A 27,608-nucleotide genomic window follows, 5' to 3' on the forward strand; every position below is an offset into this window, starting at 1 on the left:
CAGAACTATCTTTCTGGAAATGCTTCCCTCTCTCCTAGTCATTTGTGAAATGCTCAGAACCTCTTTCACATCTCTTTGCACCCTGATGAACTAGACATTTCTCTCTTTGTCTCTCTTCTCCCTTCCTTTCTCCCTCCCTCCTCTCTCTCTCTCTCTCTCTCTCTCTCTCTCTCTCTCTCTCTCTCTTTCCCCCCCTCCCTCCCTCCCTCCCTCCCTCGCTCCCTCATTTTATGGATGGAAAACTATGAAACATGGGAAATGTAGAGAAACATGCCACTGTATCTGTGGGGGCAGGAGGTGGGGTTAGGGTTCAAAATAACATACATTTTCACCCTGGGCAGTGTGTGTTCAGAGGTTAGAGCATTGACCCATGCACCAAAGGGTCATGGGTTTAATTCCCAGTCAAGGGAACACACCTGGGGTACAGGTTCCATCCCTGGCACCCATAGAGCATGTGGGAGGCAGATAATGGATGTGTCTCACATCTATGTTTCTTCCCCTCCCTCCCTCCTTCCCTCCCTCCCTGCCTCCCTCTTTCCTTCCCTCCCTCCCTCCCTCCCTCCCTCCCTATTTCCTTCCCTCCCTCCCTCCCTCCCTCCCTCCCTCAATGGAAAAAGTCAATGGAAAAAATATCCTTGAGTGTGGATTGACAACAACAACAACAACAACAAAATCAGAAAGGTTTTCATTTCCTGTCTCCCCCTCTTGAGGTCTCCTCTCCCCAACGTTTGCTCATCAGAGGTTCCCATCTCTGTTTTTCAGGTTATAAAAGTGCGCAGGCACAGAAGGAGAAATGGAAGGAAGGAGGCACCCATGACTATGTCCACGTGCAGTTTGGTACACGCTCTCTATTCTGTGACTATTTCATTTTACATGGTGAGGATCACATGCATATCCTCTTTTTTAAATTTCTTTTTTCATTTAATATCAGAGAGCATACGCATGTTTGCGTGACACTGAAAATTCTGCATAATTATTACCCTGAACAGTTTCTATCATATCCTTGCCCTAAATTACTTTATGTTTACATAAACAATCCATTAATTTGGGATGTGTTCGGTGTTTCCACTGTTTTGCGCTGACAGATAAGGTTGTGATGAATTCAAACCTTGCCCACATTTCGGATTACTAGATGGCTGGGTCAAACATGCTGACGAAAGCTCTTGATTCCCCTTGTTCGCACAGCAGCCATAAACATTGCTCCAGTGTACAGTCCCCGTGGTGGACGCTGCTAGACTCCCTGCAACTTCACCAGCACCGAGGTGTGTGTGTTTCTTGTTTTGGTTTTAGATTTTTGCTAGTTTGACTGGTTGACACACCTGGCATATTGCTAAGGTTTTCCTATGACGTTGAAAAATTGCAAAGTAAAATATGACCCTAGGACATGGATGCTTTTATTTCTGTGGATTTCCAGTTCGGGTTGGAGGGTTGGAGAGATGGGAGGAGGGAGATATTAGGAATTATTTCCCATGGTTTTATATACCCTTTCTCGGCACTTGCATATGCGGGTGCAGATCATTGGGCCCATGGGTGGGTGGGTCTTAGGAAAAATGTACTGAGGATTCCTTGACTTGCTGGGAGCCTCTGTACCTCAGTGGTCCCCCTGAGTCACCCTGAACAGGAGAGAGCAGATTAGTTTTGGCCTCAGAGCAACCAACCAGCACTGAGGTCTCATACACCCCATGGTTATCAAGGTTTTGTCCTGACAGACCACAGCCTTCCACCTGTCCAATGGGAAGAGACTTGTTGTCTCTGTGAACCAATGGGAGAGCAGAAATTAATGTGATCATGCAGAGGACAGTCCAAAGACATTGGCTTGAGCCCCAGCCAATGGGACCAATCACAGGGAAGGGGGCGGGGCTTCCCGGAAGTCAGAGCTTCATTTATTTTCCAATTACCCTTTGCCAAGCCACTGGGAAAAGAAACATTATTTCCTGAAAATTAATGCATGCCCTTACCCAGAGATGGGGGCCAGGCACAGGACCAATGACGTAATTCCCAGGTCCAGTGTAAAATTAAAATGTGAATCCTTGTGTTCAAATATTGTGAATTTCAACAACAACAAGAGGAGTGTGTTAAGCCAAGTGCGTGACTCCCTGATTGTGGGCCTGCGTCCCTGCACATCTTGCACATTCATGAATCAGCTCTCACTGGGGGACATGGGGGACACCTCCTCATTCTTGAAGACACACAGCCTTGTCTCATCACCCCTCTCCCTAACACACATATCTGCCCCCCCCGCACCAGCCCCTGAAAACTGAGAGTGCAGATGTGAGCAAAGAGAGTGAGGATACGAAGAGGCAAAGAGAGAGAAGGAGAGAGAGAGAGAGAGAGAGAGAGAGAGAGAGAGAGAGAGAGAAGGATGGAGAAAAGAAGGGGAAGGAGGAGGGAGACAGACAGAGAAGCAGAAATGTTGGGGTGGGAAAGAGGTAGAGAGGGAGAAAGTAAAGGGAGTGACAGAGGCAGGACACTAAGAGAAGTGGGAGAGCTAGAGCGAGAGCATTGGTAAGTCTTCCCTGGGATAAATATCATGATGCCAGAATAGGAGGTCTTTATTTTTGCTGGGTTTGCTTAACTGGGTCTGTCTGTAGCTGCTGTGTGTCCCCCAGGTCTACAGAGGCTAGAATGAGATACACAAGAGGACGAGAGATACAAGAGATGAGGAAAAGCTGAGAAATATGGGAGAGAGAAACAGAGGCAGAGAGAGGCGGGCAGAGTGAGAGAGAAAGAATGTCCAAGAGAATAAAAAAAGAGAGAGAGAGAGAGAGAGAGAGAGAGAGCTGATTGGCTAAAACACCATTTCTACAACTTTAGATTCTTGTGCCCATGTCACTTCCTCTGTCATGATGAGCCATGCTCACAACCTTCTTATGCATAAGCCAGTTTGAACTGAGGCCCTGACTCGTGTATCCCATAGGCCCCTGACTAAGGCGGAAATAAGCCCCTTGTCTCTGTGGGTCCTTCCAGGTTTTGTCTCTGTTTTGCCCTCTGATCCTCTGCCGGACTCCACAGTCCACAATTCTATTCCTGAATATTTGGTTGACCTTGGACAAGCCCCTTCACCTCTTTGACCCCCAACCACCCGCCTACTTAATGCCAGAAACCAATCCTCAAGTCTTCTCTGGTTTACATTCCACGGGGGACCTTTAAACATTACCTAGATGTTGGGTGGATACGAAGGAATTACTCTTAACTCTGGAAGGTGCGCTAATATAAGTTCATTATGCTTTTTAAAATTTGTCTTTTAGAGGAGAGGTTGGTAAACGTTTTCCATAGAGGGTCAGATAGTAAACATTTTAGTTTTTGTGGATGAAGATACAAAATCAAGCATATTATGTAGGTACTTATATCCTAAGGGAGAAAATAAATTTCCACACTTTTTTTAAATGGAAAAGCTTTATTGGTGCTGTATATAAGTTTTCGTATTGTTGATGGTATTACAAATATCCCTAATCTCCCTCCTTTGCCCCCCTCCACTCAGCCCTTGCCCCTCCCCAGGCCCTCACCACACTATTATCTGTGCCCATGGACTATGCGTATATGTATATAAATTCTTTGGTTAATCTCTCCCTGTCCCTCTCCCCCACATTTTTAATTGACATTATTCAAAATATAATAATAATGTTTACTACACATTTTTGTCATACAGGTCTCTTTTTAGCCTATGGGAATTATGTTAGGTCGAGGCAGGGGGGAAGTCCAGAGCCCATGCTTGCATCTGCAAGGTAGATGGTGACAGAGATAACTGGCGCCTTCCTAGACCCTGGCCCGAGGCAGAAATTCCACACCTCTAAGGCCCTCTGCCTCCCCCCACACACACCGCCCGCTAAACAGCTGTATAAAAGAAGTACCTATGCCCCCTTTTGGCTCGAACTTCCCTGGCCCACTCTCAGACCAGCGAATTTTTTAATCGCCTGGACTCTCTGTGTTTTGTCTCTTGCGTCACAAACCTCTCAAATTGGCCCACAAGCTGTAGTCTGTTTTGGCAATACATAATGAAATATTTAAGAAGGAAGTGAAAGCCGAAACCGGTTTGGCTCAGTGGATCGAGCGTCAGCCTGCAGACTCAAGGATCCCAGGTTCGATTCCGGTCAAGGGCATGTACCTTGGTTGCAGGCACATCCCCAGTAGGGAGTGTGCAGGAGGCAGCTGATCGATGTTTCTAACTCTCTATCCCTCTCCCTTCCTCTCTGTAAAAAATCAATAAAATATATTTAAAAAGAAGAAAAAAAGAAGGAAGTGATGGCTAAGATCTTCTTCAAAATACTCCAGCATTAGGGAAATGTGTGGGAGAATGAAAGAAGACTTGGTTTTGCACTGTTCATTGTTAAGTTAGATGGTGGTAGATGAGGGTTCATTATATTTTATTATAGGTTTGAAATTTTCCACCATAAACATTATGTGACAATTTAAAAAAATTTTTTATTGAATTTATGGGGTGACATTGGATAATGAAACTATGTAGGTTTCAGGTACACAATTCTACAATACTTCATCTATATATTGTATTGTGTGTTCACCACCCCAAGCCAAGCCTCCTTCCATCACCATTTACCCCCAGCCCCTTTTATCCTCTTCTAACTCCCCCACCCCCTTCTCTCTAGTAGGCACCATACTGTTGTCTGTATCCATGAGTCTTTCTTTTTTTGTCCCTTGCTTAATTCCTTCACCCTTCTCAACCAGCCCCCAGTCCCCTCCCCTCTGACAACTGTCAGTCTGTTCTCTGTATCCATGAGTCTGCCTCCACTATGTTCATTTATTTTGTTCATTAGATTCCACATATAAGTGAAATCATATGGCACTTGTCTTTCTTTGACTGGCTTATTTCACTTAGCATAATACTCTCCGGGTCCATCCATGCTGCAGAAAAGGGTAAGATTTCTTTCTTTCTTAGGGCTGTGCAGTATTCTGTTGTGTAAATGTACCACAGCTTTTTTATCCACTCATTTACTGATGGACACTTGGGCTGCTTCCAAATCTGGGCTATTCTTCACGTTGAGATGACCCTTGTGTAGCTGTAGGGAAGGGCTGTAGAATTAAGCCTCAGATTCACCCTGTGGCAGAACCACTAACAAGTCCCAGCTTGGAGGGCACAGCCCTCTTAGCATAATTAAGCTTGACCTTATGGCCGCCCCCTAGATCCTTCCTGGGTAGCTAATGGGCTGTGGGAGGTGCAGCAAGTGCTGCCAAAACAAGTGAAACTCACAAGAACATTGTAACTATGGTGACCACTACCTTGTTTTTCTCCGACTATAAAATAAAGCCTCAGCTTGCTGGCTGGATCCTTCTCTGTGGCCTCATCCAGGCACAGGAGATGCTCCGAGCCCCAGCTATATTCTCTTTGTCTTTTCTTTAATCCTTCACTGCCCCTCCTCAGTCTCACCGAACCCTTGGCTGTGCTGGCACGGCACAGGTAGCCCCCCAGATATGCATCCCTGGCACCAGGGATTTAGTGTCAGGCATGAAAGCTCTCCTTTGGATTTCTGGCGTGAAGGGACTTTCAGGGAGGTTCAGGGAGACTGATGTATGCAAGACATCTCACAACCCTTGGGGGAAACCACTCCATCCACATGTCTCATAGAGCATGACTCCAAATACCCAGTGGTGATCGGATAGGGTTGGTCACTTGACCAGAATGCAGTCAAACCATTGGCCATTTCAGTGACCTATGATGGGGCTGAAGGAGAAAAGTTGAGCTGGACCAGTTGGATTTCCTTTCATGAAAATACGACCTGAGAAATCCTGGGAGTTCTAGTGGGCTAGCTCAGTTGGTTAGAGCATTCTGCCTATATGCTAAGGTTGCAGGTTCAACCTTACAAGACACATACAAGAACCAACCAATGAATGCACAAATAGTGGAAGAACGAACTGATGTTTCTTTCTCTCTTTCTATGAATGAATGAATAAATAAATAAATAAAAAATATTAAAAAATCCTGGGAGAATGGAGCCGTTGATGGTTGAAGGTGAGGTCAAAAAGTTAGAAAATGAGAGAGAAATGGGAAAAGGCATGAGGGAGCAGACACTATGAAAATGCAGAAGCAGTAGAGAAGGGATTTGCAGTGTCAAATAGAGGAATTAGATGGTTGTTAGCAAGAAAGTCATAGAACATCCTGGAAGAGGCAGGAGAGAGATGCAGAGGGTAGCCAGTCTCCACCTGGTCGCAATTTATTTATATCCTCACAACAACTACCCACCCCACACACATCTTTCCCAAGAACTGCCCCAAATGTCCTCTTCTCCACACTTCAACTTGGACACCAGCAATGCTGTGGCTCACTTCCTTCTGCCACAGCAGTTACCCCCTGGCAGCTCTAAGCTGTGAGAAAGAATGCTATTTCTCCTGGGGGGGCGGGGGCGGGGAGCCGAGGAATCGGTCTCTCAGACATCTGAGGGCTGTCAATGTCATATTTCTTCACCTAGGTGGCGCTTTATGGGTGTTCATGAGTGCATGTTTAAGCTGTCAACATACTTCTTGCACACTACTTTGCATAGCTCTCCTCAACGGGTAAAAACATGTTTGCTGCTCAGGAAAAGGAAGCATAAACCCTTTCAAGTCTGTCTTTGACAGGCCATGCCATTGGATATTAGAAAATTCTTACATGTCTTTGTCAGAGAAAGACAAGGATCACATGATCTCATTCATATGTGGAATCTAAGTAACAAAGTAAACTGATGAATGGAGTGGATCCAGAGACACAGAAGCATGGAACAGAGTGCAGAATCTCAGAGGGAAGGTGGGGGAGGGTGGGTGAGTGTGAAGTAATCAATCAAGAACCTTGTATGCATATATTCATGGCCCATGGCCACAGATAGTGGGGTGGTGAGGGACTGGGGTGAGGGGGCGGTGGCAGGCTGGAGAGGGTAATGGGGGGGGGGAAGGGGACACATGTAATACTTTCAACACTAAAGAATTATATTTAAAAAATTTTTTTACATGTCTTCTGTCCCCTGAAATTAACCTCCCCTTCCTCCAAGTCTTTCCAGGAAAATAGGGTCCCTTCAGGCAGTGGTGGTGGCTAGAGCAGCCATGGGGTCCTGGTCTCTCTAGACCTCCTGTCTAGCTTCCCATAGGGCGCAGATCCTGTCCCTCCACACTCCCAGCAGGGCCAAAGCAAGACAGGCAAAGAGCCAGGCCGTGGTTTTTGGTTTATTGAGGGGGATCCAAAGCTTGTCCTAGGCTCAGCTCCTGCTGCCCATGGTCTTCTTGATCCAGTCGAGGTAGCGACAGAGGTTGGTGTAGACACCAGGCCTCTGGGACTGCCCACAGGGGTCCGATCCCCAGGATGTGATCCCTTGGAGAACTCCATCACACACCAATGGGCCCCCGGAATCGCCCTGGAGGGGGGTAGGGGGAGAGTTTCGCCGAAGATACCCAGCTGTACCCAGCATTTAGCACCAGCTCTGCCAAATGATTGGCCCCCCCCAGCCATTGGGGACAAGAGCATTGTCCCCTGGTTCCAACTGTTGGCTGATGTAGGGAAGCACGGGACTTGGTCGGCAAACTCATTAGTCAGCAGAGCCAAATATCAACAGTACAACAATTGAAATTTCTTTGGAGAGCCAAATTTTTTAAACTTAAACTTCTTCTAACGCCACTTCTTCAAAATAGACTCGCCCAGGCCGTGGTATTTTGTGGAAGAGCCTCACTCAAGGGGCCAAAGAGCCACATGTGGCTCGCGAGCCGCAGTTTGCCGACCACAGCTCTAGGGGAACCTTGCTGAAGGCGGTAGACCCAGCCTTGACGTTTCCAAACAAGTCTGAGCCCCCGGGTGTTTTACTGGAATCTTTATGTTTAGACTTCAAAACGTCCTTGTTTGAAAGACACTACAGATACATGTGTTTCCTCAAGGATACTTACCCTGCTAATAGTATCTAGAGGTTAATTTTAGTTCAAGCTGTTGCTACAATAAAAGCCTAAGAAGGCAGGTGAATGGAGCTGTCTGGTTCCTTTAGCCAGGCAGTCCCTTAGCCCTCTCTTTCACAGAAATGTGTGTCAGAGTAATCATTCATCCATTGCTCAGGGTCTGCAGGCTAGGGTGAGCAAGAGGTTAGGAGAGTAGGGTGGGGTCTTCCACATACAAGGGACCAGACAAATTGTCTAAGGGCGGTGAGGGAAATCCTGGCCAATGAGAGAAGAGAGTGCTCTGAAGAGTCCAATCTAAAGAGAAAACATCAGGGACTGAGCTGATGTGGCCTCCATTCCTGGCTTTTGGTGAACAGATCATTGAATCCAGTTACCAAACAGGAGAAAGAGCAGGGTTCTTGTACACACACACACACACACACACACACACACACACACACACGTGCGCCCACCTATGCCAATAATTGTAGGCGTCTCTGTGGGGAGAAACCATCATCTCTAGGAACCATCCGGAGAAACTGATTTCAGGGCAGGATCCCTGATGGAATGACTGTGTTCCCAGCCAATGGGGAAGAACGCAGTGGGGTATCGTTTTCAGGGTCCAATCATTGGCAAAGGGGGCGGGGTTTCCATGCAGGGGACAAAGCCAGGAAGAGCCCTGAAGACTGGAGTTGCAGCCAATGGAAAAGAGAGAGTTATATCTATGGCAAATCCCAAGACTCGTCATCTTGGGGGTGGGGCATCTTGGAAGGAGCACTGTAATCCATGGCACCATTCCCTGGACAACTGAGAAGAGAGCATTGCTCCCCCAAGAAACCAATCACAGGAGCAGGCAACTGAGCTAGGAAACTGAGTCAGGTGCCAAATCAAAGTGGCTGACTAGCTGGTGGATGGCAGAGTCCGCAGAAACGTCAGGAACGAACACACAGAAAGGGAACGGAAGCCTTGTGTGCCCTGTAGCCTCCGACTCTCTCCTTCATGGAAACATCCTCTCGTAGTCTGGGACCTCTCGGGGGATGTCCACCTGCCGGCTTAGGCAGTTGGACGTTCCTCCCCACCCCCTTTACCTCTCCCCTCCCTGAACCTCATCCCCCAGACAGGTGTTTCCATAAAAACGACAGCGACTACTCAAGCTTCTGATCCCTGCGCTGTGTGACCTGCAGGGAGAGTGTGGCCTCCTCTGAACCTTCTTCCCACTTCAGAGAGATGGGAACTTCTCTGAGTGCTAACCCTGTGGGGTCACCCCACTGCAGTGCCTCCAGCCTCTAGCAGGAGGGCAAAAGGGAGGGAAGAAAGGAGTTGGCTAATTCAGAAGGGATTTCAATTGGCTGATTAGGAAGTCACTCACCTGGCATGAGTCAGCCCCACTGCTGTCACCTGCACAGGTCATTGCCTCGGTGACTTTCCCAGGGTAGGCATCTTCACACCGCTTCTGGGACACGATATGGACTTCTGCGCAGTTGAGGTCATCCGGAAAGTTCCCTGAGGGAGTACAGGGTGTAAGTTCCCAGAGAGAGCAACCCTTGCCCTCCATCCCTGTCTGGATCTAACCTTTCTTCTCTGCATCCACAGCTGCACGGGGGCAGGGGTGGGGGGTGGTTCCTGGCACATTCCTCGTGGCTCATCATTTCTCACCACCTTAAACAGAGCCATGGCCCTAGCATGGGACCAATGGATCCTATCTTTTCTTTCTTGCCTTGAGTCATTTTCAAATTAAGAGTCAGGAGACTGGAGGGTTTGGAGGTGCCCTCTTGTGACATATCTGTCCCACTTCCTCCAGTCTTCCCACCCCCAGGCCACCAGGTTCTCAATCTCAGCGGAATTCTACTTCTTCCAATTGTCACCTCCTCCTCCTCGAAGCCTTCTCTGACCATCTTAATGAAAACACCACACCTCTATCACTCCTGATCCATCCAGGGTCTTTCATTATATAACCCACAACTCTCTCTCATATTTCATGTTATATGTTTATTGTCTATTTCCCCCCACCTGGCATGCAATTCTATAAGGACAGGGACTCATCCTACATACAGCGTGTGGGGCCTGTCAGATCCTCACAAGGAAGTGTTTGAATTTTAATGACTGTAAGTGGAATTCATCCTTCTTATTAGCCTTTGAGCAGTAGACTTGAGTCGGAAAATGTGGACACCTCTACCAGCCAGAAGCAATATGCTCACATCTCATTTAACCTTCACAATGGCTTTTGGAAGGAGGGATGGATTCATTTATTCCTTCTTTCACTCATCCACATGATCATCCAACAAATACGCATTGAGCACCCTGAACACCAGGAATGCCCAATGAAAAAAATAGATATAGCCCTAACCGGTTTGGCTCAGTGGATGGAGCGTTGACCTATGGACTCAAGGGTCCCAGGTTCAATTGCGGTCAAGGGCATGTACCTTGGTTGTGGGCACATACCCAGTAGGGAGTGTGCAGGAGGCAGCTGATCGATGTTTCTCTCTCATCGATGTTTCTAACTCTATCCTTCTCCCTTCCCCTCTGTAAAAAATCAATAAAATATATAAAAATTAAAAAAAAGATATAACATGAGCCCTTATGGAGCTTAAAAGTCTATCCATTAGTTTTCCTCATTTTGCAAGTGAGGAATATGAGGCTGAGAGCCTGGGCCAGTATTCTTGGGTTCAAGAGGGAAAAGGGGCTGAGAAATCTGCTTTCTTGGGCCACTGCAAATCCTTTATATCCCAGGTCTACGAATGAGATTATATAAAATCCTATCCAACAAAGATCTCATAACATGTTACTCTCCACCATAAAGGAGGGATTCCTTCACCCATCCATCCATCCATCCATCCATCCATATTTTTGAGTCCTGCTTAACAATGTGTTACTTTGCTTTCTTTCTCCCACCATTCCTATTAATATTCTGGCCTTCAGTGTTCCTCACATGGGCCACGTGTGAATTGCAACCCCACAGTCACAGTCCCTTCCTTATGTCCTTGCAGGGGTAAAGTTTTACCAATGGCTTGGGGTCCCACTGGGAAAACCAGCTCCTCCTTCACTCCAGCTACCTTGGGGGCTGGTAACAGTGCCCCAGCCTGAGATGGTGCACTTCTGGCCAACTCGAGGGCAGTGATCTGTCAGGTTGATGGGCTTCACGGAGGACCCTCTGGATGCTGGGTCACGTAGTCGAAGGAGCATCAGGTCGTGGTTGTGGTCCTCACTGTCGCCACTGAAGCAGGGATGTGGGATGGACTGGGCCACAGCCCTTTCCTGCCCCGACCCACTCTTATTCTTCAGGTTGTGCTCTCCCAAGCGGACTGTGTACCTCCTGGAATGATGGGTATTAGTTTGGGATGCAGCCCCCTCATTACAGTCCCCTCAGACCCAGGAGTCCAGGCTCGCAGCTCCCTCTTCTCTCAGACCTCTCTCTCTCTCTCTCTCTTAGAGGCCTGGGACCCAGCTCTCTCTTTCCCAAGGTAAAACCCAGCCCCCTCTTTCACCAGGCCCAGCCCACCTCTGCCCCAGGCATCCACTCACGGTTTTTTACAATGGGCTGCCGTGAGGACCCAGCTGTCATCGATGAGGACACCCCCGCATAGCAGCTGGTCCCCCTGGAACAAGGCTGTCTGCCAAGGCTGCGAATTGGACTTGCACGGCTGGCCGCCCAGCACCTTGTTCTCCTCTGCCCTCCAGTGTCCTGCAGAAGGGGGGGACGAGGGAGGAGAGCAGGAGAGGGGGTTCAAAGGGGCACACCCCAAGTTCTCTGCCTGCCTCCCGCATGTGTCCACACACCCTCCTGTGTGGGGCTCCTGGCTTGCACATGCCGCCACACACATTCACACGTACACTCGCTGAACTCCGTGAGTCATCCATCACACAGAGTCACACACCCAAGCATGCTTTCCACATGCTCCTACACTCCCATGTGTGTCTTCTCTCCTCGGCAAGCAGCCGGCAAGCTTGGTGTGCTCGTGTAAGTTTGCAGCACCCCCTGACACACTTCGACCCGCTGTCACCAGAGAGCCGTGGCTCCCCCCGCCCCCACCAAAGGCAGCCCCAGAAGCCCCCACACGCGATCACACACTTCACACATCCCTCACCCCAGCACAGGCACCCACGGCGTGCACACAGGCTCACACTCACTTGCACAGACTTCCAGCAGCAAGAGCAGGAACATCCAGGTGCACACGGCAGCAGCAGGCGGTGGGCGTCCCATGCTGAGGCCTGGGGGAGGGAGAGCACGGGCTGAGAGAGGAGGAGGGGGGGAGCCTGAAATCCTAGGAGGGTCGTGGGATTGGGGGTCCAGGGGAGCGGAGCATCAAGAGCTGTTTGTTCTTCTGGGTCCTTCGGGAGGAAGGGGCTGGGACCCAGATTCCTGGGTCTTCGTTAGAAGGGGGTGGGGCCCCAGATTCCTGAATCTGAGGAGAGAGGGAGCTGGGGGTCTGGATTTTTAGGTTCCCAGGGAGAAGGGAGCCCTGCTTAGTATCCCGGACCCCTCCTAATCTCGGGGAAGAGGAGGCTGGGGCTCAGATTCCCGGGTCCAGAAGGAAAACGGGATCTCAGGTTAAAGTCCTGGGTCTGAAGGAGGGTCCAGATGCCAGCCTCTGAGAAGTTACAGAGGCCAGGGGGCGGGGTCACCTACTGATTCTGACCAAAGGAAGAGGCCCCAGTAGCTCAGCTCTCTGCCTGGTTTGGGGATCTGAAGCCTTTTAACTGGGAATCCCCGCCTCCTGCTCCGCCTCCTCCCGCCCTGAGCTGGCAGAGCACCCCTGGGCTGGAGTGAGGAGGGGCTGAGGGGCTGAGGGGCTGCAGGGAAATTCTGGAGGGAGGAGGGGCTGGATTCTTGGGGTTCAGAGGCAAGGGAGAGGAGCTCGGTGCTGTGACTCCTGGGTCTGACACAGAAAGGACGGTGCTCAGACATCTGTCTAGGTCTGGAAGAGGCGGGGGCTGGGGGCGTTGAATCCTGGGCCTTAGCTTCCTGGGTCTGAATGAGGAGGGGGAGGAGGATGTCTGGACCCCTGCATACAAGGATGAGAGGGCTTGGGGCCCGGACTTTGGGACTGACGGAGGACAGGGGGGCTGCTGCCAGTAACCCCCAATAGAAGAAAGGCGAGTCTTCTTGGTTGGGACACCTGAGGGTGGATCAGCCCCGCCCTCTGTCCCCTGAGAGGGGAGGGCGGGTTCTGGGCAGGCAGGTTTGGGAGGCACCGTGACCTGGTTTCCCCTTCCCCTGGGGGCGACTGGACCAGCCTGACAGAACCCAGGAGGCTTGCTGCAATAGGGCTGATGGGGACAGACTTCAGGCAGGACCGACTGAGGGCTCAGGGGAAATTTTAACGCGGTGACGTTCCCTATCGGCCCTCCACCGCCCATCCGTTGCCCTTCCTCCATCCCACGACCCAAGCAGAAAGCAGAAAGGGCTCCATGCCTTTATTGCAAAACCATCCATTGGATCTGAAGAAATCCAGACCCTCCCCTCAACTCCTCCCAGAAGGTCCAGGGCAGGATTCAAACCCAGGACACGCCTAGGGCTGCAAGGGGCGGGGCCAGACCCCTTCCTGCTCGCCAATGGGGGAAAGCACTAGCAACCCTGACGTCACGGGGGGCGGGGACTCTGACAAAGGAGGCGGGGCCACACGGGCTGGAGTCCAGCGGAGACCTCTCATTGGGCAAAGTTCCGAGGGGCGGAGCTATTTGGTGAGTGGCCAGCCTGGGGTTGAGCCACCAGGTGATGCTGTTCCACAAGGTGGTGGTAGTTCTTGCTGAAGTCTTAGAGCTGGAACCAGGAGGATAGATGGGTCTTCCTGCTCCATCCCGAAGGGGCAGAGCCTAAGTAACCAGAAGGCTTCTCCAGGACAGCTGAGGGCACACGGGTGGAGACCCCTGAGGCTGGACCCCCTTATCCTGAGCCCCCTCCTCCTCAGGTCATCCTAGGCACGAGGGCTCAGTATTCCTTCATCGTCTTTCTGATCCAGTTCACGTAGTGGCAAACGCTACTGTAGACGGCGGGGCGCCGGGGTCGGGAGCAGGGCTCAGAGCCCCCAGACACCACACCAGCCAGAGTCCCATGGCAAACCAGCGGGCCCCCAGAGTCGCCCTGTGCGCGGGAGAAGAGCAGAGAAACTGTTAGGCCAGTCTCATTACTAGCATGCCATTACACAGACCCCCAGTTTCTACTCCCCTGACACCCAGACATCCAGCTCTCCAGGCCCTCCTCCCTCAGACCCAGGAGTAAAAGCTCACAGCCTTCACCCCTCCCTTGGACCTAGCATTCTGGGCCCCTAGCACCCTCTGCCCCCAGGACTGGGAGCTCAGACCCCCAACTCCCCCCTTGTTTAGATCCAGAAATCCTGGTGCTGGCCCCACCATCCTCTCCCAGGACCCAGTGTCTTAGCAGGATCCCCACCCTCCACCTCCTCCCCAGAGTAGATCTCACCTGGCAGGAGCCGCGGCCCCCCTCCCACAGGCCTGCACAGAGCATGCGCTTGGAGATTTGGCCTGGATATGCCCGCCGGCAGAGTCTGGGCTCCAGGATGCTGATGTTGGCACACTGCAGCGTGAGTGGGTACTCCACTGTTGGGGAAGGAGGTCACAGAGGATCAGCAGCTTTACTCATCTCACTCAGCATCCTCCCTCCCCATTTCTTTTTCTTTTTCTTTAAATTTCTTTATGGATTAAGATTTTACATATGTGTCCTCATCCCCCCATTAACCCCCCAACCCTCCTCCCCTACTCCTGCCTTCACCCTCCTGTTCTCTGTGTCCACTGGTTAGGCCTATATGTCTTTTTCAAAATATATAATAAGAATATATATATATATATATATATATATATATATATATATATATATATTTCTTATTGATTTCAGAGAGGAAGAGATAGAAACATCAATGATGAGAATCATTGACTGGCTGCCTCCTGCATGCCCCCTACTGGGGATTGAGTCCCCAACCTGGGCACATGCCCTGACCAGGAATCCAACCGTGACCTCCTGGTGCATAGGTCGATGCTCAACTACTAAAGCACGGGCTGGACTTTCCCCCTCACCCTCCATTTCTTAAGGAGGATCCTTGGAACCACAGCATAAGATTCTCCAAGATAGAAACAAAGACAGTGACAAAGAGACAGAATCATAGCATAGAAGGGAAATAGATGTATCTGAAGAAGGGGAAAGGGAGAAAGAGAAACAGAAAGATGCAGAGAAGAGGAAAAAAGACACAGAGAGGTGAGAGACAAGAATAGGCACATATATAATTTACATAGAAAATATAGAGACCATGCCAGGAGCTAGAAACCTCTTAAGGGGAAAGAAACTCTTAAAGGAGACCATGGAGTAATAAAAACGGGCCCAGCGTGCCGAAACCGGTTTGGCTCAGTGGATAGAGCGTATGTCTGCGGACTGGAAGGTCCCAGGTTCGATTCCGGTCAAGGGCATGTACATTGGTTGCGGGCACATCCCCTGGTGGGGGTGTGCAGGAGGCAGCTGGTCGATGTCTCTCTCTCATCGATGTTTCTAGCTCTCTATCCCTCTCCCTTCCTCTCTGTGAAAAAAAATCAATAAAATATATTAAAAAAAAAAAAGAAAGAAAGAAATGGGCCCAGCGATATCCGGTGAGAAGGCTGTGAGTTAAAGAGGAGGAGACATTTATAGGGAGACGGTCATTGATACAGAGATAAAGATGTAGAGATACGAGGTAGTGAAAGAGGGCATTACCGCATATAGAGATAGACATGGCTATAAATATGCATATGCCCATGTATATGATGTGCAACAATTATAGTTGAATGCAAACTCAGATGCATCCAGGGGCTTGGTGGGTAAACAGGAGTGGGGCAGAGACTGCTGTGGTTTGGCCTGCAGGGGGCCTCCTGCACTCTATCCAATATTGGTAGCTCTTGTGGGAATGTGAGTAAGAACCTTGACTGTTATGTAGAAGCTCCCAGGTTTCAGATGTTGGCAGCAACAAATTCAGACATGATTTTTCAAGACACTTGGAAAACCAGCACTAATGTGGGAAGCCAAATTTGGCTAATAGGTCTTTGACTTCTGACTCTGAGAATAGAAGGCCTTATTTGGATTCTAAGATACATGTATTTGCACAATTAAACACCCTGAAATCAGGAGGTGTCTTCCAGCAAATGATATCTCACAAGGGTCAATGGGACATCCCCCTATTCTCAATAACCCTATCTAATAAAGATGGAATATGCAAATTGACCATCACTTCGCGACAACGATGGTGGCGCCCCACAGCCAATAAGGAGGGAATATGCAAATTGACATGACAAATATGGCGGCAGCTGGCTGCTCTGGGCCTCTGGGCAGTGCATGAAGGCAGAAGGCGGCTCCGGGCCGGAGCGAAGGTGGAAGGCAGAGGCCAGAGTGAAGGCCCAGGTCCCGGGTGCTTGCAGCCAGGGGAAGGAAAGCCTATTCTTGCACAAATCTTCATGCATGGGGCCTCTAGTATGATAATAAATAATATGAGGTGAAATAATGATGCACCTTATAATTTATAGCATCTTAGATGTGCTGGAGCATATGGGTGGAGAGATAGATAGATCAATAGATAGAGGGTAGACATGAAAAGGCAGAGACAGAGAAGGAGGAGAGATTTAGACCTCAGCGTGAGACGTAAGGGAGTGTGTCACGGTCAAGGCTGTACCTATCGGGCTGGACACGGCCCCCCAGCCTGAGATGAGGCACTGCGTGCCTGGGGAGACGCAGGTCTGGCTGATGTTGAGGGGCTGCACGGCAGGTCCCAGGCGTGCCTTCCTGGGCAGGCGGATCAGCATGATGTCGTTATTGTGGTCTTGGGCTCGAAGGTCCTGGTTGAACCCAGGGTGGGGGAAGAAGTCCGTGACCCGGAACAGCTGCTCTGGGCCCTCCCATTTCCAGAGGTGGTGCTCCCCGAGGCGCACCCACAGATACCTGCTGGGACAGGCCTCAGGGGTCAGAATGCGTGTCCACCACGGTGTTACGTGACTCTCCACAAGCTACATATCCTCTCTGGGTCCCCGTCATGTGTGCGACCCCAGAGTGCTGTGTGATTTTTAAGCAAGGCACACACCCTCTCTGGGCCTCTCAATCCCTTTGTCTGCCTGTGCATTTGTCACTCTCCTCCAAAGCTCACACCCTTTCCAAGGTCCACGCCAACGGATCCGCCTTCTTCATTGCCCCACCTGGTGCCTTGCTGGTGACCTGTGTCCCCTGGAACTAGGTAAGCACATGGGGGCTCCGCCTACAACCCAGAAACAGCCCCACCCCTGCCCCCGCAGGTTTGGTGGCTTCTGTGAGGAGTGGCTGTTTGTGCCTTCCAGTGTGTTTGCAGGAGGTTGATAGGATATGGAAAATCCCCAACTTTGGAGTCATCTGTGGCCTCGGGCTTTTCCTATCTGTCATATCGCTGACCCTCCAATCCATTTCCCCCTGAGGTGTAACCTCAAGCCTTCTCACGGCGCTTCTAGTGTACTTGTTCTGCTCTGGGTCCATGGCCTGGTCAGCTGAGGACTTTCTGGGGGTCTACCTATCCATCCCATTGCAAAACCTCTGACCTCTCACAGGCGGGGCCAAGCTAATCACTGAGAACTCTGGGTTTGAGGGGTGTGAGGTTATTTCTGTCTCTGTGTCTCTCTGTCACTGTATTGCCTCCACAGCCAGCCCTTTCCCCACTTAGCCTCATACTTGCCCCTTAAGCCCTTCCACCTCCATCTCTCGTTGCATTTCCTTCTCTATGCTTGGAGCTGAACTCTAGCCTGGTGTACAGACCTTGAACTGAAAGAGGCCCCATCATGGAGCAATGCATGATGGGAAATTCCCACATAGCATCCTGTAAACAACACCTGTGCTTCATTCCTGAAGAACATCAGGACAGAGTGGACAGCTCCATTCCAGAGATATGCAAACAGGATTTCTTCCCCAGGTAGAGTCTGTGTGATTCTATCAGAATGCTCAGAATCTAAAACTGGAGGACTCTAGGATTCTAACACTCTAGGAATCCAGAAATTCTAGATTTCTATGAGGCTCAAGTTCTAGAATGTCATGAATCCCAAACTGTACTGTTCTAGATTTCTCTAGATCAAATATTCTAGTTTTTAAGAATTATCAGAATTAAATCTAGGACATAACAATCCTAAAATTCTAATATTTTGAAGCAATCGCACAAGATTGTTATCATTCCAGAATTCTATGAAGCTATAGTTTTGGAAATTTGAAAATCTAGGGTTCAAAAGTTGGAGATCCTAGAATTATCTGAATGAAAAGTGTGGGGATTTTAAGAATCTGGAATCATAGCATTCTGCTATATTAAGTCCAACAAATTCTAGATGTTTGTGAATAGAACCTTCTAGAACTTTCTTAGTTCAAGATTCTGGATGTTACAAATCACAGTATTCTAGGACTATGAGCACTTATAGTTGATGAATCCGGACAGAGTACGCTGAATCTAAGATTTTAATATTGCTCTATCCAGTACAACTAGCTCTGATTGAGATGTGTCATACATGTGAAATCCACGTCTGGTTTCAAAGGCTTACACACAAAAAAGGATAAATGATGACATTTTTTAAGACACTTAAACATTGATTACATGTTAAAATAATATTTAAAGTTAAATCCATTATTAAAATGAAATCTTGTTTTTCTTTTACTTTTGCAGCGTGTCTACTGGAAATGTGAAACTTAAATGGCTAGTGTTATATTTCATTGGCAGCGCTGTTCTAGACTTCTAAGATTCTAGAATTCTCTCAGGCTCCTGTAGAATCCCGTGGATCCAAGATTTTAGGACTCTACAGTTCTGGACTACCCTGGGCCAGAGTCAAAGATTCAAGGAGTGTAAATTTCCAATCCTAGACTCTTAGAACCAGATTATTTAAAACTCTAGAATGAGGAAATGTTGACAACTTTGTCATTTTGAGTTGAACTTCTGAGAAGAGAAATAGAGGCTCAGTCCTTCTTGCCCACCGCTCCCTCCCTCCTCTATCGGAGCCTTTGTCCACCTCACTCTTTCCTCACACATAGCCTCCTCCCCAGAGCGGTCACTCACGGCTTGTAGCAATGGGCAGCTGTGAGCAGCCAGCGGTCACTGATGAGGGTCGCCCCGCAGAATAGGTGAGTGAAGAAGAAGAGGCCTGCCTGCCAGGGCTGCGAGTTGGGGTGGCATTCCTGAGCCCCAATGGCTCTGGTGTCTGCCCAGCTGTTCCCTGTGGGCAGGTGGGAGGCAGAGAGGGTCAGTGAAGAGCAAGATGGAAGGGCTGGGGAGAGAAGCAGAGACGCCTAGAGGGCAGGCACAGAGGCTGGGGGTGTGCAGGGCAACGTGGAGAGGATGCTGGGACCCCAGAGGGCCAGCGGGATAGACAGGCTGGATGGCAGGAGCCTCACCTGCCAGGAGAGAAAGCAGAGCACAGACCAATCCCAGCTTCATGACCTCTGGGTGCCTGGGTCCTGGCGTCTGGCTCTGCTGTCCCTGCTTCTTTATGGTAAGCCATGCCATCGCCTTCCTCCTCCCTGGGGCCACCCTGTGATTAATTGGGGTTGGGAAATGTCACTGGGGGAGGAGGAAGCCCTCGGGCCTGGACTGGATGCCTTGAGAAGGAGGCCGGGCAGGGGGATCCCCTGTTAGAAAGAGCTGACTGCCTGCTGGGTCGGGGCTTGACTACATGGGGAAGGAAGGGGGCCTAGGACATAGAATCCTCCTGGGCGTCTCCAAAGAGGGGGAGCCCTCGTTCCCCATGACCTCCAGGTACAGGATCTGCATGCAGGATAGTCAGTGGCCTGAAGGAGGAAGAGGGTGAGGAGGAAGATCCCTAAGGCGGGCTCTGGAGTCTTGAATGACCAATGACCAGGAGCACTGCACAGAAATCAGGCTGCAGGCGGGAGAAGAACCAGGACTCAGAGGCAAGAAGCCACACAGGAGACGGGATGTGGCTGAGGTGGGGACAGAGAAAGAAATCATAGGGAGAGGGAGACAGAGACACAGAAAGATCCAGAGAGAGAGAGAGAGAGAGAGAGAGAGAGAGAGAGAGAGAGAGAGACTCTGACTCAGACTGAAAGAAGCAGAGACCACAAAGATGTTTGAGAAATACAGTCCCAACTGGATTGACACACACTCTCCATAACCTACTCCCTTCCTCACATCCTCACACCACAAGGCCCCCGGGTGGCCCACCTGCTTGGAACCAGCACTTTCCCTTTCTCTCATTATCCCCAGATCCTGGCTAAGTGCAGAGAACATTCTCTTGTCTTTTTTTTTTCTCATCCATATCCTCCCCTCTGTTGTCCTTCCCATCACCCCATTCTTGCTACTTCTCTTCCTCTCCTTCATCATCTGATGGGCAGCCCAGGAAGGGCCAAGCCCAGGTCTGATTAATCTCTGTTTCCCCAGAATCGCCCAGTTCAGGCTCAGTTCCTGGGAGGTTTCAGGATATGTTAATTGAATGAGTGAATGTCTTTCTCAATATCCTTCTTTTCCTAGTGAACTCCTACTCATCCTTCAAGGCCCAACCTAAATACCACCTCCTTCAGGGAGTCCTCTGTGATTTCTCCAGGCATGCGGGAAGCCACCCACTGCCCATACTATCACGAGAGTGCATCAAGGAACGCAGAAGGCTGATGGACCTTGGGTGTTAGCAGGGCTAACACCAAGCGCCATTGCTCTGTTGAGATAGTGGCGGCTCAAAGCAATTTCCGGACCTAATAGCCTCAAAGTAAATGTTTACTGATCTTTATTGACCTTAGAGACGGCCTGTCTGCTACCTGTTTGCTGTGCTTTACTGAGGGCAAGATGTGTATCTAAAATTGAATAAAAAGCGGATGAGGCCAGGTTTCGGTGTGCCTCTCCAAAAGAGAGGTCTCCATGTGCCCCCCCCCATGCCTTCTAAATTCATATTTCCTGTCTAGTGTTTTCATTTGTGCGTTGGCCCCTTCTTGAGATCCTGGGCCCCCGCCGCACAGGCAGAGTACATCTTTTCCTCCCCCGAGCACTCACCACCAAGAGGGGTCTGGGCTCACAAGGACATCGCAGTCTGGAGCATGAATTCTGGACCTGGACCACCTGCATCCGAATCTCAGTGCTGGCAATCATGAGGTGTGTGAACTTGAGCAGGTCCCTGGACCTCTCTCCGCCGAGGTCGTAGGGGGATTGATTCACACGTGTGAGGAGAGTGTCTGGCACATTGTGCGTATTACCCACCTATGTCTGTCCGTCTCCTACAGAGCCCTGCCCGGCTCCCAGGACTGCAGTTGTCTTAACTCCCTCTCCAGACGAGCAGGTTTTGAGACCAAGGACTGAATACCCACTATGTGCTAAGAGTCGTACTAACTGCTTTAAGAACGTCTTGACAGCTGCCTTTGTGGACTGTTTACTCCGTACCTGGCAGTTAGGTAAGCACTGCATGTATACTACTATCTCCTTTACTTCTCACAAGAGTCTTTTTCATCTCAACGTCACAGGAAGTGGGGATGGGAATTAGAGCCATCAAGAAATGCGGTCAATGTCACACAGTAAGTGATAGGAATACACTTCCTTCTAGAAATGGTGAACTCCTCCTTATCCTTTCAAACCCCATGCAGCCCTAGCCGCTTCATCCCATACAGCCAAAGGTTGCCTGTTCAATTCCCAGTCTGGACACATGGCTGGGTTTTGAGTTCAATCCCAGGTCGGGGCCTTTAGAGGAGGCAACTAATTGATGTTTCTCTCTCACATCAATGCTTCTCTCCCTTCCTCTCTCTCTAAAACCAGTAAAAACATACCCTAGAGTGAGGATTAAAGAAAACAACAACCCCTGCAATGCCTCTTCCTCTGAGAAGACATCCCTGACTCCTTTAAGAAGAGACCTTGCCACCTGGCCAGCGTGGCTCAGTGGTTGAGCATCAACCTAGGAACCAGGAGGTCACGGTTCAATTCCTGGTCAGGGCACAGGCCCAGGTTGTGGGCTCCATCCCCAGTAGGGTGTATGGTTCGGCAGGAAGCAGCTGATCAATGATTCAGATCATTGATATTTCTATCTCTCTCTCCCTCTCCCTTCCTCTCTAAAATCAATTATCTATAGTAATAAAAGCATAATATGCTAATTAGACTGGACCTCCTTCTGGACGAAGCCGGGGCTGCGAGGGAAGTCCGGGTCCCGGGTGCCAGAGGGAAGCTGGTGCTGGCAGCCGGGGGAAGGAAGGCCTACTCTTGCACCAATTTCGTGCATCGGGCCTCTAGTATGTATGTATGTATGTATGTATGTATGTATGTATGTATGTGTGTGTGTGTGTGTGTGTGTGTGTATATATATATTATTATTGCCTGGCTGATGTTGCTCAGTGGTTGAGCGTTGACCTATGAACCAGAAGGTCACGGTTTGATTCCTGGTTGGGGAACATGCCCAGGTTGCAGGCTTGACCCCCATTAGGGGGCGGGCAAAAGGCAGCCAATTCATGATTCTCATCATTGATGTTTCTATCAGTCTCTCCTTCCCCCTTCCTCTCTGAAATCAATAACAACACATTTTTTAAAAAACGGAGGAGATCTTGGCCCCTCCTCGGGGCACACTGTACCTTTTCCTCTTCCAGCATTGATCGATTTATGTTATTATTTTTTTTATTTCAACAGTGTATTGCCTGGCCGGTGTCGCTCAGTGGTTGAGCATCAACCCATGAACCAGGAGGTCATGGTTCAATTCCAGTCAGGTCACATGCCCGGGTTGCAGGCTCGATACCTAGTGCAGGGTGTGCAGGAGGCAGCCTATCAATGTTTCTCTCTCATCCTTGATGTCTCTCTCTCTCTCTCTCTCTCTCTCTCTCTCTCTCTCTCTCCCTTTCTCTCTAAAATCAATAAAAATATATTTTTAAAAATGTATCGAGTGGCTTCTGTATACCAGGTACTGTACTAGGTGCTTAGAAAAACACAGTGAATAAATCAGACTCCCTACCCTCATGGACTGGGTGGGAGGGGGAAGGGGACAGATCATTAGGGAGTAAACAAATAAATGAGATAGTTTCTGCTGTAACAAGTGCTCCAAAATTAATTAATAAATAAATAAACAAAGCAATAGATTGGTGACTTGGGGGGAACCCCTTTCACCAGGGCAATCCTGGAGGGCCTCTCTGAGGAGGGCACCTGCATGCCAAGAATGTAAGATTTGCCTGTCTCCCTGACCTGAGCAGCAACTCCTTGAGGGTAGGGCCCAGTCATCCCTAGGAACTGATGTAGGACAAGGTTCCATAAACTCTTGAGACATGACTAAAGAAACGGGTGAATTGCCTTTAAAAATGAATCAAGTTTTCAAGTCCCCGCCCACTTTGCTTCTGATCCTCCCATAACAAACGCAGCTGATGCTTCATTATCATTTCCTGGGTGTGCCCAAGGGAGCGAGGAGGAGTCCGTGCAAGGGGCTGTGCACCCGTCGTCCGTGAGGGCAGAGACCGCGTGGTCACCGCCATGTTCCCAGCCCAGCCCCTGGCCTGCCATCCAATAAAATGCTCAACAAATCGGTGTTTGGATGGGGACACAAGGACCACCTGTGCTGGATGGAAAATTCCTGTTGCTCAGAGGGTCAGATGGCGTTTCCGCTCCAAACACCAGGCTAAGTGGAGATGCAAGACCATTTGTTAGCTTGGCCTGGACTCAGTATCATCCCGCCCACCTCCCCAGTCCCACTCGTGGCACAGGAATATTTACCCGGGGACAGTTTCCGAGAGAGGAAATGAACCCTTCTTCCCACGTTTTTACAAGCAGAATCTCAAAGCCATTGTGGGTTAGGGGTCTGGATGATGGAGCTGGACTTGGGTTATGGGCGTTGGATGAGGGGTGAGAATGGAGACGTGGTGAGCTTGCGATTGCAGCTCTTGGTTGGTGAAGGGGATGCCATTGGATTTCACAAGCAAACAGAACCATTCCCCCTAAATGTCCGCGGGCTTCTTTGCAGGAATGTAACTACAGAGGTGAGGAGAGTTCCTCTGGCCTTGGAGGCTGGGACGGAGGCAGGGTGAGGTCTCGTGGGTTCCAGTGGCCCCAGGAAGGCCAGATGGCACCAGGTGACTCAGAGCCAGCCCAGCTCCTGCTGTACAGGACCAACTGGTGTTGGGTGGGCCCAGACATGGGAAACAGTGGGAGGGAAGGAGGAAGTGGTTCAGGGTGCTTCAAGGAACTTCCCACGGGGGTGGGCCGTGTGCTGTTCCCATCAGCTCTGGTGTGTGTGAGGGGGGAAGATGGGGGGCTAACCTGTGCTTTTCTCTCCGGGACACAGAGTCACACACGCTGTCACCAGGAGCTGTTTGCAGATCACGATGTTATCGGAGGACTACGTGGGTGGGATTCACCCACTGCCAGTGGGAAGACTTGTGATGTCACCAGAGCCTTCTACGACTCGCTCGGGATAAGGAGTGATATCCAAAGTCCCGTATCCCTTAAACCAGTCCTGGAGAAGGTCCAGCCAGGGCTTCCGTAGAGCGAGAAGGGAGAAAAACCACTAGTCAAGGTGAGTCACCAGGATTCCCGAGGCTGGCAAACATATTTCGTGATTTCTTAGCAAACATATGGACGTTTCAAGAGACTTCGGGAAAATGTTTTTATTGACTTCAGAGCGGAAGGGAGAGAAACATCAGTGATGAGAGAGAATCATTGAACAACTGCCTCCTGCACGCTTTGCACCGAGGATCGAGCCCGCCACCCCGGGCACGTGCCCTGACCCCGGGAATTGACCCGTGACCTCCTGGTTCATAGGTCGATGCTCAACCACTGAGCCATGACGGGCGGGCTTCAGAGAGTTATTTTAATGGAGACAGGCTTACAGGAAAATTTACGGATTCAGTGAACCACAGGTGACTTGAGTTAAACTGATGGGCTTAGATGAGATTTATTTCTCAGGATTTGTATCTTAACCCTTTGTACGCCTCAAGCGTCTGTAGATGCTTTAAAATATATTTTTTCTCATAGAATTTTCAACGGAAAATATTAAAGACTGCCCGTATTGTGAGTAATATATTTATTTTTATACTATTCATCGCAGATTGATTTTTTTCAAATTAAATTAAAAATATCGTGGCGTGTGGGGATGGTTTCCGTGTTGGATGCGTGGCAGTTAACTGGTTAACAGATTATTTAGATAAGCTTATTGGAAACTAGATATTATCATTACAAAGGCAGACAGTTTTTTTTTTTCTCAATCTGTGGTGGTCTCACTTCCTCGCATGTCCTCAAAATTTTGACCAAAATAAACTCATAAAATTTGCATGTAAGTTTGGACCAGGTTTTGTTGACAGGGATGAAGCTGAGATGGGGGATGATGTGTGGCTGGGGGGTAGGGGACGAGGGCGGACCCTCTGCTCCCCCATCACCTCCCTCTGCTCACTCCCCCAGTCAGAGGCCCTCCCCGGGCAGGCCCTACCTGGCAGGGGTCCTGGCCCTGGTCCAGTCCCGCACACAGCATGTTGTTGGTGACGACGCCCGGGTAGAAGACCTCACACTCCCTGGGGCTCAGGATGGTGACCCCGGAGCAGCTCAGGCCCTTGTTGTACTTCACTGATGGGAGAAAACACCAGGTTCCCCGGGGTCCAGCCCCAGTGCTCCAGGACCCAGGCGTGCAGACACCCAGACTGTTCCCATCCCAGGGCCCCGGCCCCCAGCCCCTCCTCCCTCAGACCCAGGAGTTGGGGCCCCTCACCTTCTCAGACCCAGGCCCCCAGCTCTTTCTTCTCTCAAACGTCCTCTGTTAGAGACTCAGTCCCCAGTTTCTCTTCCCTGATGTGAAAATCCATCCCACTCTTTCCTCATGCCTAACCCACCTCAGGCCAAGCATCCATTCGGGTTTTTAATATATTTTATTGATTTTTTTACAGAGAGGAAGGGAGAGAGATAGAGAGTTAGAAACATCCATGAGAGAGAAACATCGATCAGCTGCCTCCTGCACGCCCCCTACTGGGGATGTGCCCACAACCAAGGCACATGCCCTTGACCGGAATCGAACCTGGGACCCTTCAGTCTGCAGGCCGACGCTCTATCCACTGAGCCAAACCGGTTAGGGCCATTCGGGTTTTTAAACACATGTTTTTGTTGATTTTAGAGAGAAAGGAAGGGAGAGGGAGAGAGAGAAACATCCATCAGCTGCCTCCTGCACGCCCCCTGCTGGGGATGCGGCCCAAAACCTGGACCTGCGTCCTGACGGGAATTGAACTGGTGACCTTTTGGTGCCTGGCTCCACGCTCAACCACCCGAGCCACACCAGCCAGGGCCGCTCACAATTTTGTTTTTACAGTGGGCTTCTGTGAGGACCCAGTTGTGACATCTATGAAGACACCAGGACATAATAGCTGAATGCTCTGGAGCCACGCTGCCTGCCAAGGCTGCGAATGGGCCTTGAACTCCTGGCCCCCAGCACCTTGCTGTCCTGTAGCCTCCAGTGCCCGGCAGCTGGAGGGAGAAGGGTGGATCGCCACCCCCGGGGCAGTGTAGGGGGGATGAGGGAGGGGACGGGCAGGAGACCCGCTGTGGGTTCAAAGGGGTACACCCCAGGTTCTCTGCCTGCCTCCTCACGTGTCCACACACCCTCCCGTGTGGGGCTCCCGGCTTGCACATGCCGCCGCATGGAATCACGCGGACGCTCATTGTGTTGTTGGTGGAAGTGGAGTTCTTGCCATGTCTTAAGGAAAAGTTTCCCGAGACCGGCACAGGAGGCGAGTGATGTTCATGGGTGTGGGAATAAACTCCTGCTTTTCCGATGTCCCATTTCCCTCCATCCCACCACGGAACACGTCCAGCCGTGTCTTCGGCAGGGCCAGGATGAAGGCCGCTGCCCATGGTTTCTGCTCCGTGTTCGTGTCCCGTCCAGGCCAGCATCCTGCGTGGGAGGGCCACATGGCTCTGCAGAGAGAAGGCGTGCCTGCAGGTGCCAGTGGGGTCATGGAGCTAAAGAGAGCAGGAGAGAAGGAGCTCTTTGTCTGGGGATTTGAACCAGGAGTTTCTTCAAACTAACCTATCAACTTTCCAAGATTCCAGGAGCTTCTGATGGGGCCCACCCCTTAGACCGGTGATTCTCAACCTCCCTAATGCCGCGACCCTTTAATACAGTTCCTCGTGTTGTGGTGACCCCCAACCATAAAATTATTTTCGTTGCTACTTCATAGCTGTAATTTTGCTACTGTTATGAATCATAATGTAAATATCTGTGTTTTCCGATGGTCGCTACCCACAGGTTGAGAACCGCTACTGTAGAGCCTAAGACCATCGGAAAACACAGATATTTACATTAGGATTCATAACAGTAGCAAAATTACAGTTATGAAGTAGCAACGAAAAATAATTTTATGGTTGGGGGTCACCACAACACGAGGAACTGTATTAAAGGGTCGCGGCATTAGAAAGGTTGAGAACCACTACCCTAGTCAATCCATCATTTCCCAGGTTAGACTGATAGGCAAGCGCCTTCCATATGCCATCCTGACTTCACTGGTCTAACTCGCCCTTCTCCCGCAACTGCAGGACAGCAGGGGGCGGGGAGGGGGGAAGGGAAGGAGGGGTGTGAATCCCCGTGGAGGGACAATGCTGTTGAAGCTGTAGCTCCCTGGTGAAGCTTCCCAGGTGACCATGCTTACAATGTCTGAATTCCCTTTGCTTTCTTTGTTAATATTAACTAGCTAGCCCTCGCTGGTTTGGCTCAGTGGATAGAGCCTTGGCCTGTCGACTGAAAGGTCCCAGGTTCCATTCCCGTCAAGGGCACATGCCCGATTGCAGGCTCAATCCCCAGTAGGGGGCGTGCAGGAGGCAGCTGATCCATGATTCTCTCTCATCATTGATGCT

At 50.1% G+C, this 27,608-nt stretch overlaps 2 protein-coding genes across 3 annotated transcripts; both read right to left on the reverse strand.

Moving 5' to 3' along the window:
* Nucleotides 1-1,402: 1,402 nt before the first annotated feature.
* Nucleotides 1,403-12,550, reverse strand: KLK8 (kallikrein related peptidase 8). 2 transcript variants are annotated; one of them, XM_054710159.1, is made up of 6 exons: nucleotides 12,473-12,550; nucleotides 11,974-12,054; nucleotides 11,368-11,527; nucleotides 10,899-11,158; nucleotides 9,215-9,348; nucleotides 1,403-1,613 (listed from the first exon to the last, which is right to left on the reverse strand). In XM_054710159.1, the coding sequence occupies exons 2-6, from the start codon at nucleotides 12,044-12,046 to the stop codon at nucleotides 1,542-1,544; spliced, it is 699 nt and encodes a 232-aa protein (XP_054566134.1). In that variant the 5' UTR covers nucleotides 12,047-12,054; nucleotides 12,473-12,550; the 3' UTR covers nucleotides 1,403-1,541. The 2 variants fall into 2 exon arrangements, with proteins under 2 accessions (XP_054566134.1, XP_008152533.1); XM_008154311.3 differs by lacking the exon at nucleotides 1,403-1,613 and adding an exon at nucleotides 7,130-7,337.
* Nucleotides 12,551-13,253: 703 nt separating this feature from the next.
* Nucleotides 13,254-19,334, reverse strand: KLK9 (kallikrein related peptidase 9). Its single transcript, XM_054710155.1, has 5 exons — nucleotides 19,208-19,334; nucleotides 18,873-19,029; nucleotides 16,494-16,759; nucleotides 14,267-14,403; nucleotides 13,254-13,927 (listed from the first exon to the last, which is right to left on the reverse strand). The coding sequence occupies exons 1-5, from the start codon at nucleotides 19,317-19,319 to the stop codon at nucleotides 13,775-13,777; spliced, it is 825 nt and encodes a 274-aa protein (XP_054566130.1). The 5' UTR covers nucleotides 19,320-19,334; the 3' UTR covers nucleotides 13,254-13,774.
* Nucleotides 19,335-27,608: the final 8,274 nt, after the last annotated feature.

Source organism: Eptesicus fuscus, chromosome 21 (genome assembly GCF_027574615.1).
Source record: "Eptesicus fuscus isolate TK198812 chromosome 21, DD_ASM_mEF_20220401, whole genome shotgun sequence".
NCBI classification, from domain to species: Eukaryota; Metazoa; Chordata; class Mammalia; order Chiroptera; family Vespertilionidae; genus Eptesicus; species Eptesicus fuscus.